Genomic DNA, 18,212 nt, shown 5'->3' with positions numbered 1-18,212 from the left:
CGCTTCTTCCCCGCTTTCCTCCCTTGCGTTCACGAGATTAGAGACATTTAGCGCGTCCGCTATTCCGGTAAGCGGACGTGGTTTGGGCGGATTTTTGGACGGGCGGGGGCGTAAACGTGAGCGGCCTCAAGCCCCTTAAACTCTCCTCCTCCGCCTTCACTCCTCCTTGTTTCTCCTCTCTCTCACGCTACGCCCTCGACCGTGGCGCCCCCAACACTGCTCGAGCGTAGCAACGGCGCCAACATACGCTCCTCGCCACTCGGTGGACGCTTCTCGAGCAAAAATGGCGCTGAAGCAAGGCGTGAGGGCCCACGTGATGCTATTAGGCCAATAGCGACGCGGCGTCAGCCTTGGCCAGAGTGCGCGAGGAGGAGGTGGCATTCTTCAAAGCGTGACGCTACATTACGAAGTTTAAGAGGTTTGAGAGCGGTCGGAGCGGTGCAGCCCGCCTGGTGGCGTAGAGCTCAACCAGACAAACACAGTGCTAAAATTGCAGTAACTTACTATATTCTGCTTCGCTCCTGGTGCAAATTTTCTGCAGCGGCGTAATTGTGAACACGATTACGCTGCTATCGAAAATTTACGCCAGCAGCTAAGCAGAATATAGTAATTAGCTCTACATTTGTGTGGTTGAGCTTTGCACCACCAGCTGGCGCCACCAATCTGGCCGCTCACATTTACGCCCCCGCTCAACCGGCAAACCGCCTGTGCTCGCTAAAATTTTAGAGCTGCGATCGCCGGCGAACCCTCTCAAGCTTTCACTCGCACGTCATACAGCATACAGGGCGCGGCGACGATTTTATCGCCCTTGCACTTTTATACGGTACCTCACAGCGACGCCTAAGGCAGAAATGAGCCTGGAGTGCTCACATAATTGCTATCACAATAAAATAATAAGTACTGCAAACCGATGCAAGACAGTCTACGGCCATGCCCTACCTGGGCCGTAGATAGTTCTACGTCTTGGCATTACAACGTGCTTTCCGCGGTTACAAAAGAAGCACGAAAGACAACCACCTGTGCCATATTTAGCATAGATCTAATACGTTGGGTTCCGTGCATGGGTTTTCTATAGTTCTGAAATCTTTAGTGGGCACGGTAAGCAGGCAGGGATGCTATTATGGGCCATGACCGTAATTCTGCAGAAGGCGCACTGTGTCCACAGAATAGCACCTCAGGGGCCATAGTGTGACTAACCGTATTGTAAGTGATTTTCCATCGGTTCTAGCGCCCGATACCGATAACGTACGTAGGCGTGCGTAGCACCCTGCCAGCCAACGAAGGTAAAAAAGAATTATAAAAAAGAGAATCGTTATATAGTATGGCGCCTTGGCAGCTGCATGTGCGCGCTTCGAGTGCTTATCGCTTTATCGTAGTTGTTGATTGTGGTATTGTACCATAGTTGCGGCATGTTTTGGGACGAGGCTAGGACATTGGCAGGGAGGTCGGGAGCTGCGCATGCGGCGCGCTCGTGCGGCGCAGTTGAGACGTCAATTTCCTTTCTCAGTAGGAGACATGGCTTCCCGGCTTTTGTCGTCTGTGGACATACGCAACTGTACTAAATAGCACCAGCAGTTGGCTTCGAGATTAAATTCAAATTATCGTGCCTGTGCGTAAAGCGCGCAGGCAAGTCGCCTGTACCGCCTTGTACTACAATTTCGCCTCTCCAGCACAATCTGGTACAGCCCTCATGGCTGGGCACTTCAATCACGTAGAACCATTTCAAAATTTCCACCAAATTTGTACACTTATTTATAAACGCTTATTTACAACATACTATAATGGAATGGGAGAACAATAAACAGTATTTGCTGCAAAAATATGCACGTCGTCTTGCCAAGAGTTGCAATGTAGCATTGTTTTCAGGTAAAAAAGAAAGTAAAGCTTTCTTATGCGAGTATTACATATACTGCAGGACACTATAAATTTGAATGGTAGTTCATGCAAACTGTTGCAAGAATGTGCAGTCAAGAACTGTCAGCCAAAATTCTTTTTCAAAGCTGGCACTTTTTATGTTTCTCAAAGCTTTGTAACATGAAGATATTTTGGGGCCATCTTTCAAATATTCCAGATTGTTGATTTAGACCTGGAACCAGACAAAGACTTCATCCTGGTCAGAGATGGCTCCCTCCCATCTGATCCACTTCTCAAAACACTGACTGGCCCTGCATCAGAAAATCCACAATTCCTAATGTCTACTCGAGATCGCCTGTATCTCTACTTCCGCTCAAGCTTTGGTGACAGCAGGCGAGGATTTTCCATCCGATTCCGCTCAGGTACAGTTTCCATGCACATCGCATTAGATTATATGCTCCCATTGAGGTTCTTTAATGAACTGAAAGAATGTAGAAAGGTACAGTTTGAAATTAAAGCAATCATAATTAAAATAATACTCTTCAATATATCATTGCCCTCTAGGCAAAAGAAGGAAGAAAGACAAAGTGCAAAGTGTAAATAAAAGGTTTATCGAGGCAATAGCTGCTCGAGGAATGTGGTTACTGAATCAACAGTAATAATAGAAGATAACGCATGGACCATATTAAACTACTGTTAGTCATCTGTTATTGCAAGCCATAGTGTACGACACAGACTAGTGAAAACATTCACATTAAAATGCAAGGAAGAAGAGTGGAAACTTCAGTTATCTTAACAAAAGAATTGAGTAACTTGTACATGATATTGATTGAATGGAGAAGTGAAGCTATTAAGCTTATGCTAGTGTAATTTCAATGTGAAGGCTCGGAGGACAGGCATACAGAAAGCATTCACCCACTGCCTAGAAAAGTGGCCACCACAGCAGGCTTAATTTACAAATAAATCACCATTCTTTTTTTCACAGATGCTTCATTCATGAATTTGATGATGCAAGAACCATAACATAAGAGCTAGCATGAAATGTTAGAAACTTGTACATATCATTAAAAATTATTTCCAGGTTGCGAAGTCGATATCACCTCTACCTCTGGCAATGTTTCTTCGCCTGCTTTTGGTGTTGACAAATATCCACCCAACCAAGTCTGTGCTTACCGCATCACAAGACCTGGAGGAGGACCAGTGTCACTCAAGTTTGAGAAATTTGCTGTTGCTCCAGATGATTTCGTGCAGGTAGGAAACTTGATAAGGTGTTCTAGTCTTCAATTAAATTTTTTTATGTGCATACTAGTAGAATTTTCATTTATAGTTTTGAAACAAGGGAAGAAAGGCATTGTTATAATTATTTAACAAGTAACTGCACCATGTTTTTCTGTCATCTTCTACAATTTACCTTTCTTGAGCACAAGATATCAAGCTACTTGCTATTAAGTAAAAATGTTGAAATAAGAGAATAACAAGAAACGCTGTGTACAAACTGTACAAACTCACATTTTCTTTATTAAATTAAATTGTGGGGTTTTACGTGCCAAAACCACTTTCTGATTATGAGGCACGCCGTAGTGGAGGACTCCGGAAATTTCGACCACCTGGGGTTCTTTAACGTGCACCTAAATCTAAGTACACGGGTTTTTTCGCATTTTGCCCCCATCGAAATACAGTCGCCATGGCCGGGATTCGATCCCGCGACCCCGTGCTCAGCAGCCTAACACCATAGCCACTGAGCAACCACGGCGGGTACATTTTCTTTATTCAGAGCCATTAAAGTCAAGATGACTTACATGAAGTCCAGTTGCAATTGCTTGAGTTATGATTAATACAACCTATCTTTAGCATTATTTGAGCACTGCTTAGCTCCTGCGTCATTTCATTTTAGATCTATGATGGATCGGACACAAGAAATGGCATCAGGCTGCATCCAGGCCAAGGGTACACAGGTACAAATAGACCAACCCTCACCCTCACTGCAAGCAGTGGCCAAATGTTTGTCCTCTTCACCAGCAATCCCCTAAACACAGCAGCTGGGTGGCAAGCCAGCTTCAGCGCAGGTAAGGTGCCACAGGTGCTTCATATATGTCACATATGCCTGGCAAGGTCAGTAGCTATAATCACAATTTTTTGGTGGTGAGCTGTATAGTTTGCCATAGCATGAAGCAGACCTGGTGCATCTTCATCGCTTTTGCTTCCTTAATTTTTGAGCAGGTGATGCAATCTTTACAGATCTGCCACAATGTCAAATAACAGCCATTTTCTCAAGATTGTTGTTAAAGAGAGAGGAAGAGGTTACCTTCAAACAACAACTGGTGTACATTGTTAGGTTAAATCTGCCTGCAGCATACAACACCACTGTGAATGCCCTTAAAACTTCTAAGTATGGAATCCTCTGTAGGTGCCGACTACAGGCCATTACAAGTGCCAAAGACAAGTCTAAACAACTTAGATTGAAAAAACAGCTACGTAAATTCATCTAGCTAAATGTGTAGGGGTGTCATGTAAATGTATTGAAAGGTAGGGCCGCAGACTACTACAGAGGTTTAGGCCCCAGAGCCCTCAGGTATTTGGCACCTATGGTACACTACCCATAATCTGGTGTGATGAATGATCTCAAACCATGCCGTTTCCTTTTGTCTGTTTGAATTCTAGACTGTCCTCTTCTGACTGTCGGTGAAGGAGCACTGGCTTCAAGTCGTGAAACAACGTTTGGTGCCAAGGTGACATATGTTTGCCCAGCAGGGCAAGAATTCAGTAATGGAATGTCTAAAATTGTAGCAGAATGTATGCCAGGAGGCAAATGGAGCATTGGCTCCATACCAAGGTGCCAAGGTACGTGTGTTTAGTGTCTCACATTGAGAATATTTATGTGTAAATTCATGACTAAGTGACGCATGTTTTCTTTAGATTACTGACACAACCACTAGGAACAAAACTTTGTTTACCTTCAAGGAAGAAAAGCAGTCTTTAGATTTTAGCAACCAGCAAGTTGTTGCAATTACCTAGTTAAAGAGCCAGCCAGGAGAACATAGGCAGTATGAAAAGGAGCAAGCTGATAAAAACACATATATCGCATATTTAAGCAGTAATTTTTAAGCTAAATTTTCTACTGAGAAAAATCCCCCTCATCCCTACTGTTCTTTACAATATAGGATACAGAGACTGGTGTACAATGAAAGGTGTTACTATAAGTTTCAATGCCCTCGTCTGTACATTATGTCACCATTTGTAGGCAAGGTTGAACTCATCCTTGCATGCAGTGCTTTTGTGGCTCCCAAAAATAGCACTGCCGTATTCTTGTTTTCTTTTATGACAGAACGCTACTGTGGTGCAGTGCCGCAAATTGACAGTGGCTTTGCTGTGGCAGCAACTAATGTGACATATCGCGGACAAGCAACCTACCAATGCTATGCTGGCTTTGCCTTCACGGGTGGCTTCCCGACGCAAACAATTCGCTGCAACGAAGAAGGCAAATGGGTCAACCTGCCTACATGTCTGGCCTCATCATGTCCTCCACTGCCTGAGGTGCCACATACGGTACATACCATACTCAATGGTGGAGGCAAGAACTACGGCACTGTGGTGCGCTTCGAGTGTGAGCCAGGCTACATTCGCACTGGCTACCCCGTTATTGTCTGCAAGAGTGATGGTCAGTGGTCAGCAGCACCACCAACCTGCAAGCGTAAGATGAAATCAAATAACATAATTAAACTTTGCATGACAGTACTACCTGTAGTCCTTTGAGGTTACATGCTGCTTTTTATAATTATACTGCACAAATTCAACTTATGAAAATCTACCCGGAGTTACCAGTCTAGTTATGATAAAATCTCTTCTTATAAGAGGAGTTGAAATGTTAGTTACACTCAGCAAAATGTGCAAGCAGTAGAATTCGAGCTAGTGTGGTCTGTTCTTTATGCTCACATCAGCTTCACTGTTATGTAACTGCACATTAATGGCTAGAGAATAATTGTACCTTCTTGTGTGCTATCTATAAATAAACCGAAAAATTTGTATCATGGAGCATTTCAACTTCACTGTTCAAAAATTTCAGGGGAATTCTTTTACTATTTTTTGAAAGGCAATTCATGGGAGTTAAAGACCACAGTTCAAATATGTTCCCGGTCCAATCTGAAGTAAAAAGCACAGTGGCAATACATTATTACAAATAACTACAACATTACCTATGGTGACGGAAATACACAAGTGCAACTTTCGACTGTGTAGTGAAATAAAAAACAACTGCAGTACTGGAAGAACAAAAATGAGCTGACAGTGTTACCTGGGAAACAAGGTCAACAGGCGGCAAAGATTACACTTCAGACCTTACAGCTATGTAACGCACCATGCCCTTAATGGCTGGCGATGAGTTACTTACATCTTATTGTTTTTGTATTCATAAAATGCTGCAACAGTTCCAGTAATGAGCTTCTGTCCAGTCAAGTACCAGCTTTAAATAATTAGGCTCTATTTGAATCTGTCTGATGGCATTGCCACTTCTACTGAAGTATTGCTCATAACAATATTTTCTTTACATCTCAATGGCTTTGTATAACAAGAGTTCACCATAAATAAATAATATACGCAGGTACATGACTGCATAAAAATGACAGTACACAAGAAGCAATTGGCCTGTGCAGTAGCATTAGAAAGGTGTGATATACTTTAGATAGGGTTTCCACTGTTTGTTCACCAGACTGCACAGACTAAACCATTTGTTGCAAATTAGACCTCCGGCCAGACTTCATCGATGTGAAGTGTCTCTTCCGTGTTGGTTGTGATTGGGAGTTGCCTTCACGAAAGCTTATTCAGCACTAATTGGACTAGCCGAGTCCTGCATGTCATGCATGAGAGTCCTGAATGTGATGTCTGTGGATTAAAGGAGAACATCGACCACTTGTTGCGCTGCTGTCCTCAATTTGAAGCTCAGAGACAATCTATGTCGAACACATTCAGGAAACTAGGTGATCGTCTCCTGAGTGAACAGACAATACCAGCACACCCTCCCTCCCTACCCCACTGACCATCGGTGCAGAAAGGCACTTTTGTGCTTTCTGTGAACGTCTGGCTTGTGCGAGCACCTGTGCACTTTCTGTGCACATCTCTGTAGCCCCCCCCCTCCCCCTTCTCTCTTCTTTATATCCCCCTTCTCCCTTCTTCCAGCGTAGAGTAGCCAACCGGACTCCTGAGTGGTTAACATCCCTGCCTCCCTTTTATCTCTCTCTCTCTCTCTCAGTACACTTTGTTAGATAACTTGTGTGGCATTACATGTTGTTTGGCCAAATGCGAGTTTGTTTTTTGTGTTTCTACAAGTAAAAAAAGTGCTGTCAAGGTCCCCACAGTATTCCTACACTTAATTACACTCTGCAGCTGTATAGTTCAGTTGCACATACAGCAGTAATAAACATTAAAATGTTTCATTACAGAAAACAGTTTGCATATACATAAAATATCATAAAATTTCCTTCTGGTCCAAGTTTAGAACAAAGAATTTCCAGGATGCATTGTAGTGGTTGCATGTATGGACAGCACCCTGCAATTTCAGGCCTCATGCATTGGTGATTACAAAGTGATCTTGATGACTTATGAACTTTTGCGCCACTTAATATGCTTGTGACTTCACCTATATCACTATTTTACTACAGGAGCTCAGTGTTTAGACCTTCCGGACATCAAAAATGGCTTTGTCCTAGACTCAAGAAGAACATACTACTTTGAGGATGAAGCAAAGATACAGTGCCACAAGGGCTACAGGCTCGAGGGAAGCCATGTTGTTACTTGTGGACCTAACCAGACTTTCGATAACCTTCCAACTTGCCGAGGTAAGGGTGACAAAGTGAAAGCAAAAATTCATTTATTTCTTTCAGTTTTTGTGGGACAAAGGCTCCGAACAAGGGGCTGGTTTATTCTTTCTTTAATAATGTTAAAAATCCCACAAACAAATGTATGAAGATATGACTACCTTTCGGTGCGACTTTTGCCAATGAATACAATAGAACAAGGTTTGTGTCCCAATATGTATGTGACCACGACTTCCTAGATGCCTCAGGCATCTTTGGTGTTTTAATTATAAAATATGCCTATCCATTTTTATATGCTAACAACAGTTACCAATCAACATCTGAAACTTTACAGATATAAATGAATGTGCATCATCATCAGCCTGTGACTCAGCATCAACTATCTGCACAAACACTGCTGGAGGCTTCTTCTGCAAGTGCAAGAAAGGCTTTGAACCCAACCTAGGTGTGTAACCATATAGCTACTATGAAGCAACTTAACATCAGTTTATACATGAAAAGAACAATGGAAATAATAACTAATTTCTAAACATTTTTGGTGTGCTTTGACATTTGCATTTACAGATTTGTAAAACAGCCAGCAACTTGAATCTGAGCAATAGTAGCAGCATGAAATCATAGGCCATATTTTAGGTTGTGAGCAAAAAGTTCACCAATGTTTCTGGCGTCAATTCCCAATTACATTCTACACAAAAGACAGCTGGAGATAAAACTTATTAGTGTTGCTAAAGTTGAAAAGCTATTGCAACTTTACCTTATGATGATGAGAGAATGCAGAGCACAGCGGGGAATAAAAGAAGGCAGTAGTGAAGAAAGCGCGAGGAGGACAACGGAGGAGGAGGCCACAGTGAAAGCATGAGGCAGAAAGTGGAGGAGGAGAGTATGGCGAAAGAGTAAGGAGAACAGCAGAAGACTGCGATAGTGAAGAGAGCGCGAGGAGGAAAGCAGAGGAAGCCACCTTGAAGCACCACCAGATGGCCCTCACGTCTGCACATCCGCGGCAACGGCGGCCGTCCGGGGAAAAAAAAAGAACCAGAAAGCTCGCCTTCACACACAGCATTCACAGCAAGCATTTCCCGGTAAAGATTATGATCGCATAAGCTGCAGTTGCCAGGAAGCGGCAACCTTGTGGCTGGTCTATACATAGCACCATGCATGACAGCTCCGCCAGTCGGTGCGGTGATCGGTGCGATGCCTCAATGCATCACGAAATGAAAACATGCTTAGAGCTGTGCTCAAGTTGCGCATTAGGGAGTATCGTAATCGTCGGTGAATTTTTACATAGTGTTCCCCATTTGAACACAGGAAGCAATTCTATTAGATGTGCGAACAATGTTTTAAACATGCAGACTGCAGGCCAGTTGGTGACCTCGGACTGAGTAATGGAGCCATCCCTGACACAAGCATTAAAGTTTCTGGTACAGAAGGAGGATACCACAAAAATGTAAGTGGAGACTTCAACATACATGTAAATAGCATTCGGAATAAAAGGGGTTACAATGGTGTAAAGGTAATGCAAACAATGCTATAGACAACAGGAAATATCCAACATACTTCAAGAAAAAGCTTCATTGCACAGCAAAATGCCATAGAGATACCAACTTTTTCGGAAGATCCCATTTTTTGCTTGCAATTATGCTCAAGTTCATCAGCACAATTTCGAATATGAGCTACTGCCTCTCTGGCAACAGACAGGCAGATGGCTTCATTTGGCAGCTAACAATAAATTGAGCCCCTCGATTCCCTCGATTTTTCTTGCTATTGCCTGTCTGAGATATATGGAAATTTTTTTTAAGTACCAACTGCTATGACTGCAGAAGTTCAGGACTGTGCAACTTAAATTGCTACTTCCAATTAAAACAATATTTTGACTCACCATCCCAAACCATGTCCATGTCTTTTTCAATGCCAGACACTCTGACTTCAGAAAATGGGCAGTTTTACAGAATTAGCATTTGAATTAAGCATGTGACAGTTTTAGTCAGACTGAATTAAGTCTTCTAGAAACGATATGTTTAATTGAAATCTTATTTCTGCTTAAGAAATTTGGGGGGTCACAAAGGAAGAAGTGTCCACAGCAATTGCACTTCCTAATGTGTAAAGGGAGCTTGATATTCAGGTCACGGCTTCTCCAAACCAGAACAGAGTTCAGAAACTGCTATTATTTGAAATTGCAGAATACAGACAAATTCAGTATTCATGACAAATTCAGAGCTTTAGACTTGGAATGAATGATGCAGAGTTCACAATACAGAGAGCATGACAGATTCAGCGTTGATTGCTTTGTGACCTGTTACAGAATCTTTTATGATCCTCCAGAAGGCACATGATCCATGATACGAAAACACTGAATTAAAAAAATAAAACCTCACTTATAGAAAGGCATGATTGCACTGTACTCTACTGCATAATATATACTCGCGGGTGTATGTTGCGGCACCAGAAGAAAGCACCCACAGAAATCTATTTACAAGATGTTTACAACATAAGAGCACAGCAGCCAAGTCCCTAGCATCATTCTCTTCACCACCAGGCTTGGGCTCTCTTTCCTCAACATTGTGCAGGGCGTTATACCATATGCCCCCTAGCATGGAAGTGCCGTTCCGGTGAGTCTTGGGCAGGGAAAAACTGATAGCATTTTATCCCGCTGACGTGAATGATGTCACAGGAAGTCTGGATGGAGCAAGCTGTAGGCATGACTGGAAAGATCTCCTAGGTTACGTTGGTCACCAGGCTGAGGATCCAGTAAGGACCAGAGTAGCAAGAGGTTAGCTTTTTCAAGAGGCCGACGCGGTGGGTTGGAGAAGATAGAAGAACAAGGTCCCTGGGAAGATAGTTTACTCAGTGTCATGGTGACAGCTGTCATAAATTCACTGTTGCTTGTTCTGAGAAGCAGAGGGCAATAGTGGGCAACTTGACTTGCTTGTTCGACTTGGACAATGACATCAAGGGCACACTCAGACGCAGAATCTTGAGAGATGGGCTAGATAGTATCAAAAGGCAGTACGGGATCACGACCATACGGCAGACAAAGTGGTAACTTGCAGTGTTGTGGCATGGTGAATGGTATGCAAATGTGTTCCTCAGTGCTGTGTAGAGCGTTGCAACAATATCATGCAGAAATACCTTGCAGCAGGAGGGTGTGAATGTGCACACTGCCTCATGCAAGTAGATGTCTCATGTATTAACATGTATCACAGTGTAGCCACTTGGAAAAAAAAAAAGAAACCTGTCATAGTGAATGTCAATTAGCACAGTCTCTGGTTTCAATCAATTAGGCTGGACTGGTTCAGATTGTATAGTGGGATGCAAGCCAGCTTGTGCATCTAGAATTAGGGAACAGCGCGAAAGATGAGAATGCAGAAGAGGCACAAAACAACCACGCATAGCACAGTTTATATATATATTTTTTTGCCTCTTCTATGTCCTCGTCTTTTGCACTGTTCCCTAATTCAAAATGTTCAACCCACTATCCAACAGATGCACTTTATTAGCTTGATCAGTTGGATATTCCTATATTGTAGTCCTTAAGGGAACAGCTAATCAGCAACTTGATTGTACATTCCATGCAGAATGTTCGGTTGGATGGCCCTCGCGGATGGTGTGGTAACATTCCACGCTCAGGCGAGAACTGGGTCCAGGTTGATCTGAGTGCACCTACAGTGGTACGAGGCTTCCGAACACAGACTGTGGTTCGCGATGATGGCTCCCAAGCGTTCCCCCTTAGTGTGCGCATCCAGTACACTGATGACCTCACCGACATCTTCCGGGACTTCGCTGATCCCACAGGAAAGGTATGTATATACATATTATGTATATGTTTGCCTCAGTTTAATTTACACATCAGTAATACTATTTTCAGACCATGTAAAGTAGGGCAATATGTATAAAACTGAGTGCTTGGTATTCAGAAAAAAATTTTATGGGCAGCCTTTACCAAGCATATTTGCAATTAAATTATTTATTTACTAGTTGTGAAATAAATTACTACTTTGGTTCATTTAATGAGATTTTTTTTTTCATTTTATAATGAAGCCACACATAGCATTAACGCTGTCAATATTTTATATTTTTAAGCCTTGGTTTGAAAGCTGTAGTTTTTTCACCAGTCATTCAATCAGAAATTTTAAGAAATGCCAATCACATACTACTTTTGATAATATTTGTTCCACATACTACCTCACTCCAGAAATTTTCACTCTTTCTGGTTTTTGCTTATAATGGCTATTCATAACAGGTGCCATGCAGTGGGTCTTATTTTTAACAGTTGTTTTCCAGTTTCATTTAAAAAAAAAATGCTGATACAAAATGTTTTCTTTCTGTGCAATCCTTTCTTGCAGTACCTATGTGCCCTCAGTGGTAAAAACAAGTATTTTCCAGTCGTAGATGCCGTACAGCAGTTGTCATGTCTACAGCTGCAATTTGCACAGCTGAGGAAAAGCATCACTCAGACAACAGCCGCACATGGCTAACCCAGACCTACTGGGTTCACTGCTAAAATGCATGAGCAGCTGAGTCAGAAATAAAGTGCATGAGTAGAAGAGATTTCAGTTCCTAAAAGACATACACTTGGCTAAGCATGGTCTTTAATTCTGCATGCAGACATGCACATGCACAGATCCTCACTATTCTTGCTGCAGATACTAGTGTGCTTTTAGTCGTAAGGACAAAAAATGTTTGTAGGTCATGTCTACAGTTCCAAAACCTATGTCATAGCCAAGCACGCGGCATTGTCTTGACAAAAGCACAGAGTTGAAAATTTAAGCAAGCATGGATAAAAGAACTGTGATTGCTGATGAGATTTGTGTCAACATGTCCGTTCTAAGTACTTTTGGCAGTTTTCACGGTTTTCATTGTCTATAGGAATTCACAGTTTTCATTGCCTATAGGCACATAGCTTTAAAGGGACACTAAAGGAAAATATTAAGTCGAGCTAGATCATAGGAGTATTCATCTAGAAGCCTATCATCCTTTTCTGTGTGTCAATGTATAAATTTCTTGCGTAGAAAATTGCCACTGAAGGTCCGGCTGCCACTCCTCAATCTGAACCGCCCGCACCAAAGCAGAGGACTTGATGTCATCTCCACGTAACCACCCTCCATGCCGTGTTATGTCTTTTGTAGACTTTATTCAGCTCTACACGAAGTGTATTGCTTGGTGAGTGCAGGTGTTGGCTTGCCGCTCTGTGGCTCTGCTTGGGTTCAGGTTACCAGACACAGTCACTTGAGCCTCCACGGCCAGAGCCGGCAGGGTGGTCAATTGCCACAAGTTGCCGCCTCGGCCATTGTAAATGGAGAAAAGCAATGTCACTTGCAGTGGTGGGTTGCGGCCACTCTCTGTGCATCAGAGGTGCTGACGCCACACATAAGAGGTACCATAGTGGACAACAGATGGCACCACTTCGATTTTATATTTACGTCAGTTTCTCACTTACAAAAAGCTCAGTTTTCGTTATGAATGAAGAATTCGTTATTACAGAAGCTTAATCTTTCAATCTAGCTTGAAATAATTTGCCTTTGGTGTCCCTTTAAACCAGTGCTTCATGGAATGGTGCAGCAGAGTGCAGCAGTAGCCTACCATGTGACTGCACCTGACTTTGATCAGGCTGAGTTGTCCAGCAGTCATTAACACACTTTTGTTTGAGTGCTTTAACCTGCTACTGCCATGGAAATGCTTGCTGTCTTCACTTCTATTGTCCAAAAAGGCACAATCATTTCACACCAAAGAACATTTCACTTTGTGAAAACAAATTAAGGTTACTTGTGCACAGAATATATTAGTATTGCATATGAAGTTGAAATGACAAGATCAGTCAGTTTGGAAGTTTGGAGAACTATTTGCGACTCTTCATAATTCTTTCAAAAGTGCATTAGAGCACTGAGGTAGAAATGCATTCTGATAGCATTCAAGGGAATGGTAATTCATATTTAGATCTGTTGATGAATAAATGATCTTTTCATTCCGAATCAGCAAAACTACTTGTGGCAATTATGTACTGCCATTAATGTAGTTTCGCTAGGTCTTAACTTATCATTAAAACAACTTTGAATGTTGGTAGCACTCAAATGATAAAGACTAATAAAGCAATAAAATTTGTTAGATGCTGGTATCTGGTAGTGCTTAACACAAAGTGACCAGCCACTGCTAACCTAGCATGCCATCCATTCACAGGCCCTCGAGTTTCGTCTTACTCCAAATGGAGGCTCTGGCTTAGCTGTGGTCAACTTGCCCCTTCCATTTGAGGCTCGATATGTACGTGTACTCATTGTGGAATATGTGGGTGCCCCTTGCATGAGGCTGGAGCTCATGGGCTGTTCTCGTCAAGACTGCCTTGGTAAGTCCGGCATGCACAATTCTGTATGTCACATGAGAGAAAGAAAAAATACCTATAGGCACTGTGAGCCCATCACTGAGTGCTGCCAGTGCTTTAGCAAACTGCGCTGCCTGCAGCAAGAATTTTGTCTGTAAATGTAAAATGTTCACAATCACAGCAAAAGATTATATCAAACACGCCGTGCACACAGCCTTTCTCCTCTGGAGCATCATATCTTTGAAATAGATTAAATTCCTGCCATTGGCAGTGCTGTTAATTACACAGTCTGCCGCAATGTGGCAGCAGCTGTGCTTCTGTGTTATTATTACATCAGAGCAGTAAGAACTCATGTGAAATGTTTCCTCGGTTTACTTTTCGTCACAAGCAGCTGCTCATGAGAGGATAAATGTACACATACTGCGAAATATCAGGGTAATATATAAAACCTGTCATCACTTATGACATGGCAGAAAGATGAAAGATGTAATAAGGTGAATACAACAATACAGGCAAGAAAATGTTAGCGACACGAGCACTGTTTTTCATTTAGTGAAAAAAATTGTCGCAACTTTGCGTGCTTTGCTTATAGGGCCTCTGAACCACTCTGAGCTTGAAGGCAAGCATACAGTTTCTCTTTTACCATCACTACCTTCCCCACAGGTGCTCTTCCTTTGCACCATGTATGGTGCACTATGCACAATGCATAATGTCATGTAGCACGCTTCTAAATGAAGCTTTCTTTGCCACTTCCTTCGACTTTTGCGCTGCTGCTGCTGTTTTCTTTCACACCACATCGGGGGTGGTCCAGAGCGTGTACATACATGGTAGGAGCGTAGCAGAGAATGAAGTCGATGCAACAAACTCGCTTGGACCTTTCGATCGTGCTGCATGTGCACAATGCCTTCTGGAGCTCCCTGGGCATCACCACATTAGCCTCTTGACGGGTTTTAAGCAATTAAGCATTTAAGCATTGTAGAAACTGCAGCGCTTACCTTTCTACTAATGTGCAAGTCCAGAGGGGACGTGGATAGAACTGTAGAGAGGGGGGGGGGGGGGGGGGGACAGTGTGCAGAGAATGGGTAGAACCGATGCAGTCGAGAAACAAGTGAACAACAGACTTGCCACTTTCACAGTTCCCATACAGGAGAGAGGGTGGGAGAGGGGAGAGAGGATGAAAGAAGGCAAGAAAACAGCAGTTGTGGGCAAACTGAAGGTATGGTACGGTACGCTACTGCTGTTGCTGAAAAATAAACACTGTGCAAATTTGTGAAGCAGACAACTGATGCGAGGCATGCAGATGCAAAACTGCATTAAAATGCTGTAGGGTCTATGCAACACTACAGAAGCGGTCACACGCCAAAGCAACACTTCCGTGCCTGCCGTGGTAGCTTGATGGCTATGGCATTGCTTGAGGTTGCGGGTTAAATTCATGGCAGCCGCATTTCAACAGGAGTGAAATAAAAAAATACTAGTGCACTTAGATTTAGGTTCCCATTAAAGAACACCAGGGTGTCAAAATTAATCCACTACGGCATGCTTCAAAATCCGATCATGGTTTCGGCATATACAGCCCTATCATTCAATTAAAGTTAAACACTTCTGCCAAGATTCAATGTGCCATGTGAGGCAATGATAATGCTCGACCTTCTTGGAGATTATGAACAATGGCGCACAACAGCACCTCAAGCTAACATGTCTCCCTGTGTGTTCTGTGTACTACGCAGACAAACAGAAGTAGTGCACGCAAGGGAACATTTAACACCAACTCACCACTCTCGTATTGGACTAAACGCTGAAGAAATTACACATTCACTGTCAGCATCACCACTAATTATCGTCAATCAAAGCAAACAGCATAGAAAGCTTTGCTTATATCGATTCCCACAGTGCGTGGAATTCTATTTTCTTCTTTGAGAACACCATTAACTTCTCTTTACCAGGAATGCACTGTTTTTCAGCTACATGCTGTTGCCGCTGCACACACAATGCTAAACACACTACACAAGGTAAAAACCAGTTTATTGCGCACAACAATCAAGCGAAACAAGAAATAGAGGATGTGCTAAAAATTAAATTAAATTATGGGGTTTTACGTGCCAAAACATAATCTGATTATGACGCACACCATAGTGGGGGACTCCGGATTAATTTTGACCATCTGGAGTTCTTTAACATGCACTTAAATCTAAGCACAAGGGTGTTTTTCCATTTCATCCCCATCGAAATGTGGCCGCCGTGGCCGGGATTTCATCCCATGACCTCGTGCTTAGCAGCACAACACCAAAGCCACTAAGCAACCACGGCAGGCGAGAGGGTGTGCTCCTGCCTGGCAAAGGTACACCAGCAGACCAATTGTGACTGGTGTTCCTTGTATATGGGCCAATCCACAGCTTTTACCCTGGTGACATCACCTGCATGACCCTTTTGGCATCACATCTGAAGAGACTGGAAAATCTTGGAGAGGAGCATGGAATTGTTCTTTGAATTGGCAGAGGTGGTTTAGGGGCCCTTTAATGCATCTAGCATCTCACATACTGTGCAAAGGCATGATAATACTATGCATCTCTTACAGATTTCTTTAACTACTAAATGTAGAGCTAAAGATATCAAGGCTGGCAAGTTCTTTCTAGTTCAGCTCTAAATAAAGAGAAGAAAAAAAAGGAAAGACTCTGACATGCAACATGGATATTATATTGAAACACCAGCATGGGAAGCTAAACTAAATGTCTCAGCATACAGAATGTGTCAGTTGCATAAGGAACTCAACCCAGTATTCCAAGGAACGAACGAAGTGATCTGTCAGTATGCTGTTCGCTTGTCGTTTTTCAGATGTAAATGAATGTGTGCACAAGAATGGTGGATGTGACCAGCGATGCATAAATAGTCCAGGCAGTTTTAACTGTCTCTGCAATGTTGGCTATGATTTGTACATGACGAATGGCACAAACGGATTCAACATTCTTACCAGTGAGACAGGATTAAGAGATGGCGACATGTACCGCATCAACAAGACCTGTGTCCGTAAGTGCACCTTTGACATCAACTGGTATCAACTGAAGAGATAAACTTGCTCAATCACAATAAGTCATGTACAGTTTATAGAACTTGTAAAACTTGTAAACACAAAAGTTTAGAGTATACAAATAATTTGTGGAACCATTAAACCAAGCCGATCTTCCAATGCAGCAAAAATGTGCTCGCCACTGGAGAGTCCTGAAAATGGTCAGCTCCTATCAACAAAATCCATTTACCACTTCGGAGACACTGTCCACTTCCAGTGCAACTTCGGCTACATCATGCTGGGCAGCACGACTCTTACGTGCTCAAGCGGAGGCAACTGGAACGGCACTGTACCTACCTGCCAGAGTATGTACACCCTCACTAGACTTTTGCAGGTGCAGCAGTGTCCAATGGAAGATTATTAAGCAAAGCTAGCTAAGTGATAATATGTCATAGATGCTTTACATATGTGCCTTATGCTTCTTTTGTAATTACAGAGGCCTTATATGGGTCAAGCATGAGCAGAACAGACTGTTCACTTATGGAACAGAAATGGCCATGTGAATAAAATCTAGCATGCAAACAGTATACATGTAAGCATGGTGGCAGAATGAAAGAAAAGGGAAAAGCAAGCAAGCATCTCAAGTCCTTCTCTCTTTAGAAAGTGATGTACTCACCTTTGATGAACATAAACACCTTTGGCACATGGAAAACTTAGAATTACTATAATACAGTTAAACCTCGATATAACGAAGTAGGTAACATCGGCAATTTGCTTCGTTATATCGAAATTTCGTTGTATTAAAATCCGACCTTTTATGCAAATAAGTACAGTCACCGATAAATTTTTGTTACACGGAAAGAGGCCGCAGAATTATCGGGCAATCGAAAAATGGTAATTTTAATCAGAAAACAATTCATTTTGATAAATTTGGGAGTCGGCGACGAATGATGCGGTTTCATGCCACGTCGACGATACCTTCACATAGGCGGTACGAATTAAGCGAAGCCAGCCACGCTTTCGCATGCACTCCGCCCCCGCGGCTGATAGCGTCGCCTGCGCTGGGACGACGCTATAAGGAAAAGCACTGGCAGCGGGGAGCGAATGCTTAATCTGCCTCTCGTTGCAACGGGTCACCCAAACTCAAAATTACGCAACCTCCAATACCAAACGCGCGGGAAGAGACCTTACATGATGCCACGCCATCTAGGCATGCCCACTCTTTGCACACGCG

General features: G+C 42.8%; 1 protein-coding gene across 1 annotated transcript in view; it reads left to right on the top strand.

Moving 5' to 3' along the window:
- Window positions 1–18,212, top strand: part of uif (sushi, von Willebrand factor type A, EGF and pentraxin domain-containing protein uif) — a 135,557-nt gene that overhangs the window by 65,594 nt on the left and 51,751 nt on the right. The window contains exons 10-21 of the mRNA XM_075690397.1: window positions 2,072–2,276; window positions 2,936–3,105; window positions 3,749–3,920; window positions 4,516–4,695; window positions 5,180–5,545; window positions 7,509–7,685; window positions 7,999–8,109; window positions 9,014–9,108; window positions 11,237–11,458; window positions 13,836–13,998; window positions 16,807–16,998; window positions 17,164–17,343. Of these exons, the coding sequence (XP_075546512.1) occupies window positions 2,072–2,276; window positions 2,936–3,105; window positions 3,749–3,920; window positions 4,516–4,695; window positions 5,180–5,545; window positions 7,509–7,685; window positions 7,999–8,109; window positions 9,014–9,108; window positions 11,237–11,458; window positions 13,836–13,998; window positions 16,807–16,998; window positions 17,164–17,343 (2,233 nt within the window). The remainder of the gene's footprint in view (window positions 1–2,071; window positions 2,277–2,935; window positions 3,106–3,748; window positions 3,921–4,515; window positions 4,696–5,179; window positions 5,546–7,508; window positions 7,686–7,998; window positions 8,110–9,013; window positions 9,109–11,236; window positions 11,459–13,835; window positions 13,999–16,806; window positions 16,999–17,163; window positions 17,344–18,212) is intronic.

The sequence above is a fragment of the Dermacentor variabilis genome, chromosome 1 (assembly GCF_050947875.1).
Source record: "Dermacentor variabilis isolate Ectoservices chromosome 1, ASM5094787v1, whole genome shotgun sequence".
NCBI lineage: Eukaryota > Metazoa > Arthropoda > Arachnida > Ixodida > Ixodidae > Dermacentor > Dermacentor variabilis.
This window is presented reverse-complemented; position numbering and strand designations above follow the sequence as displayed.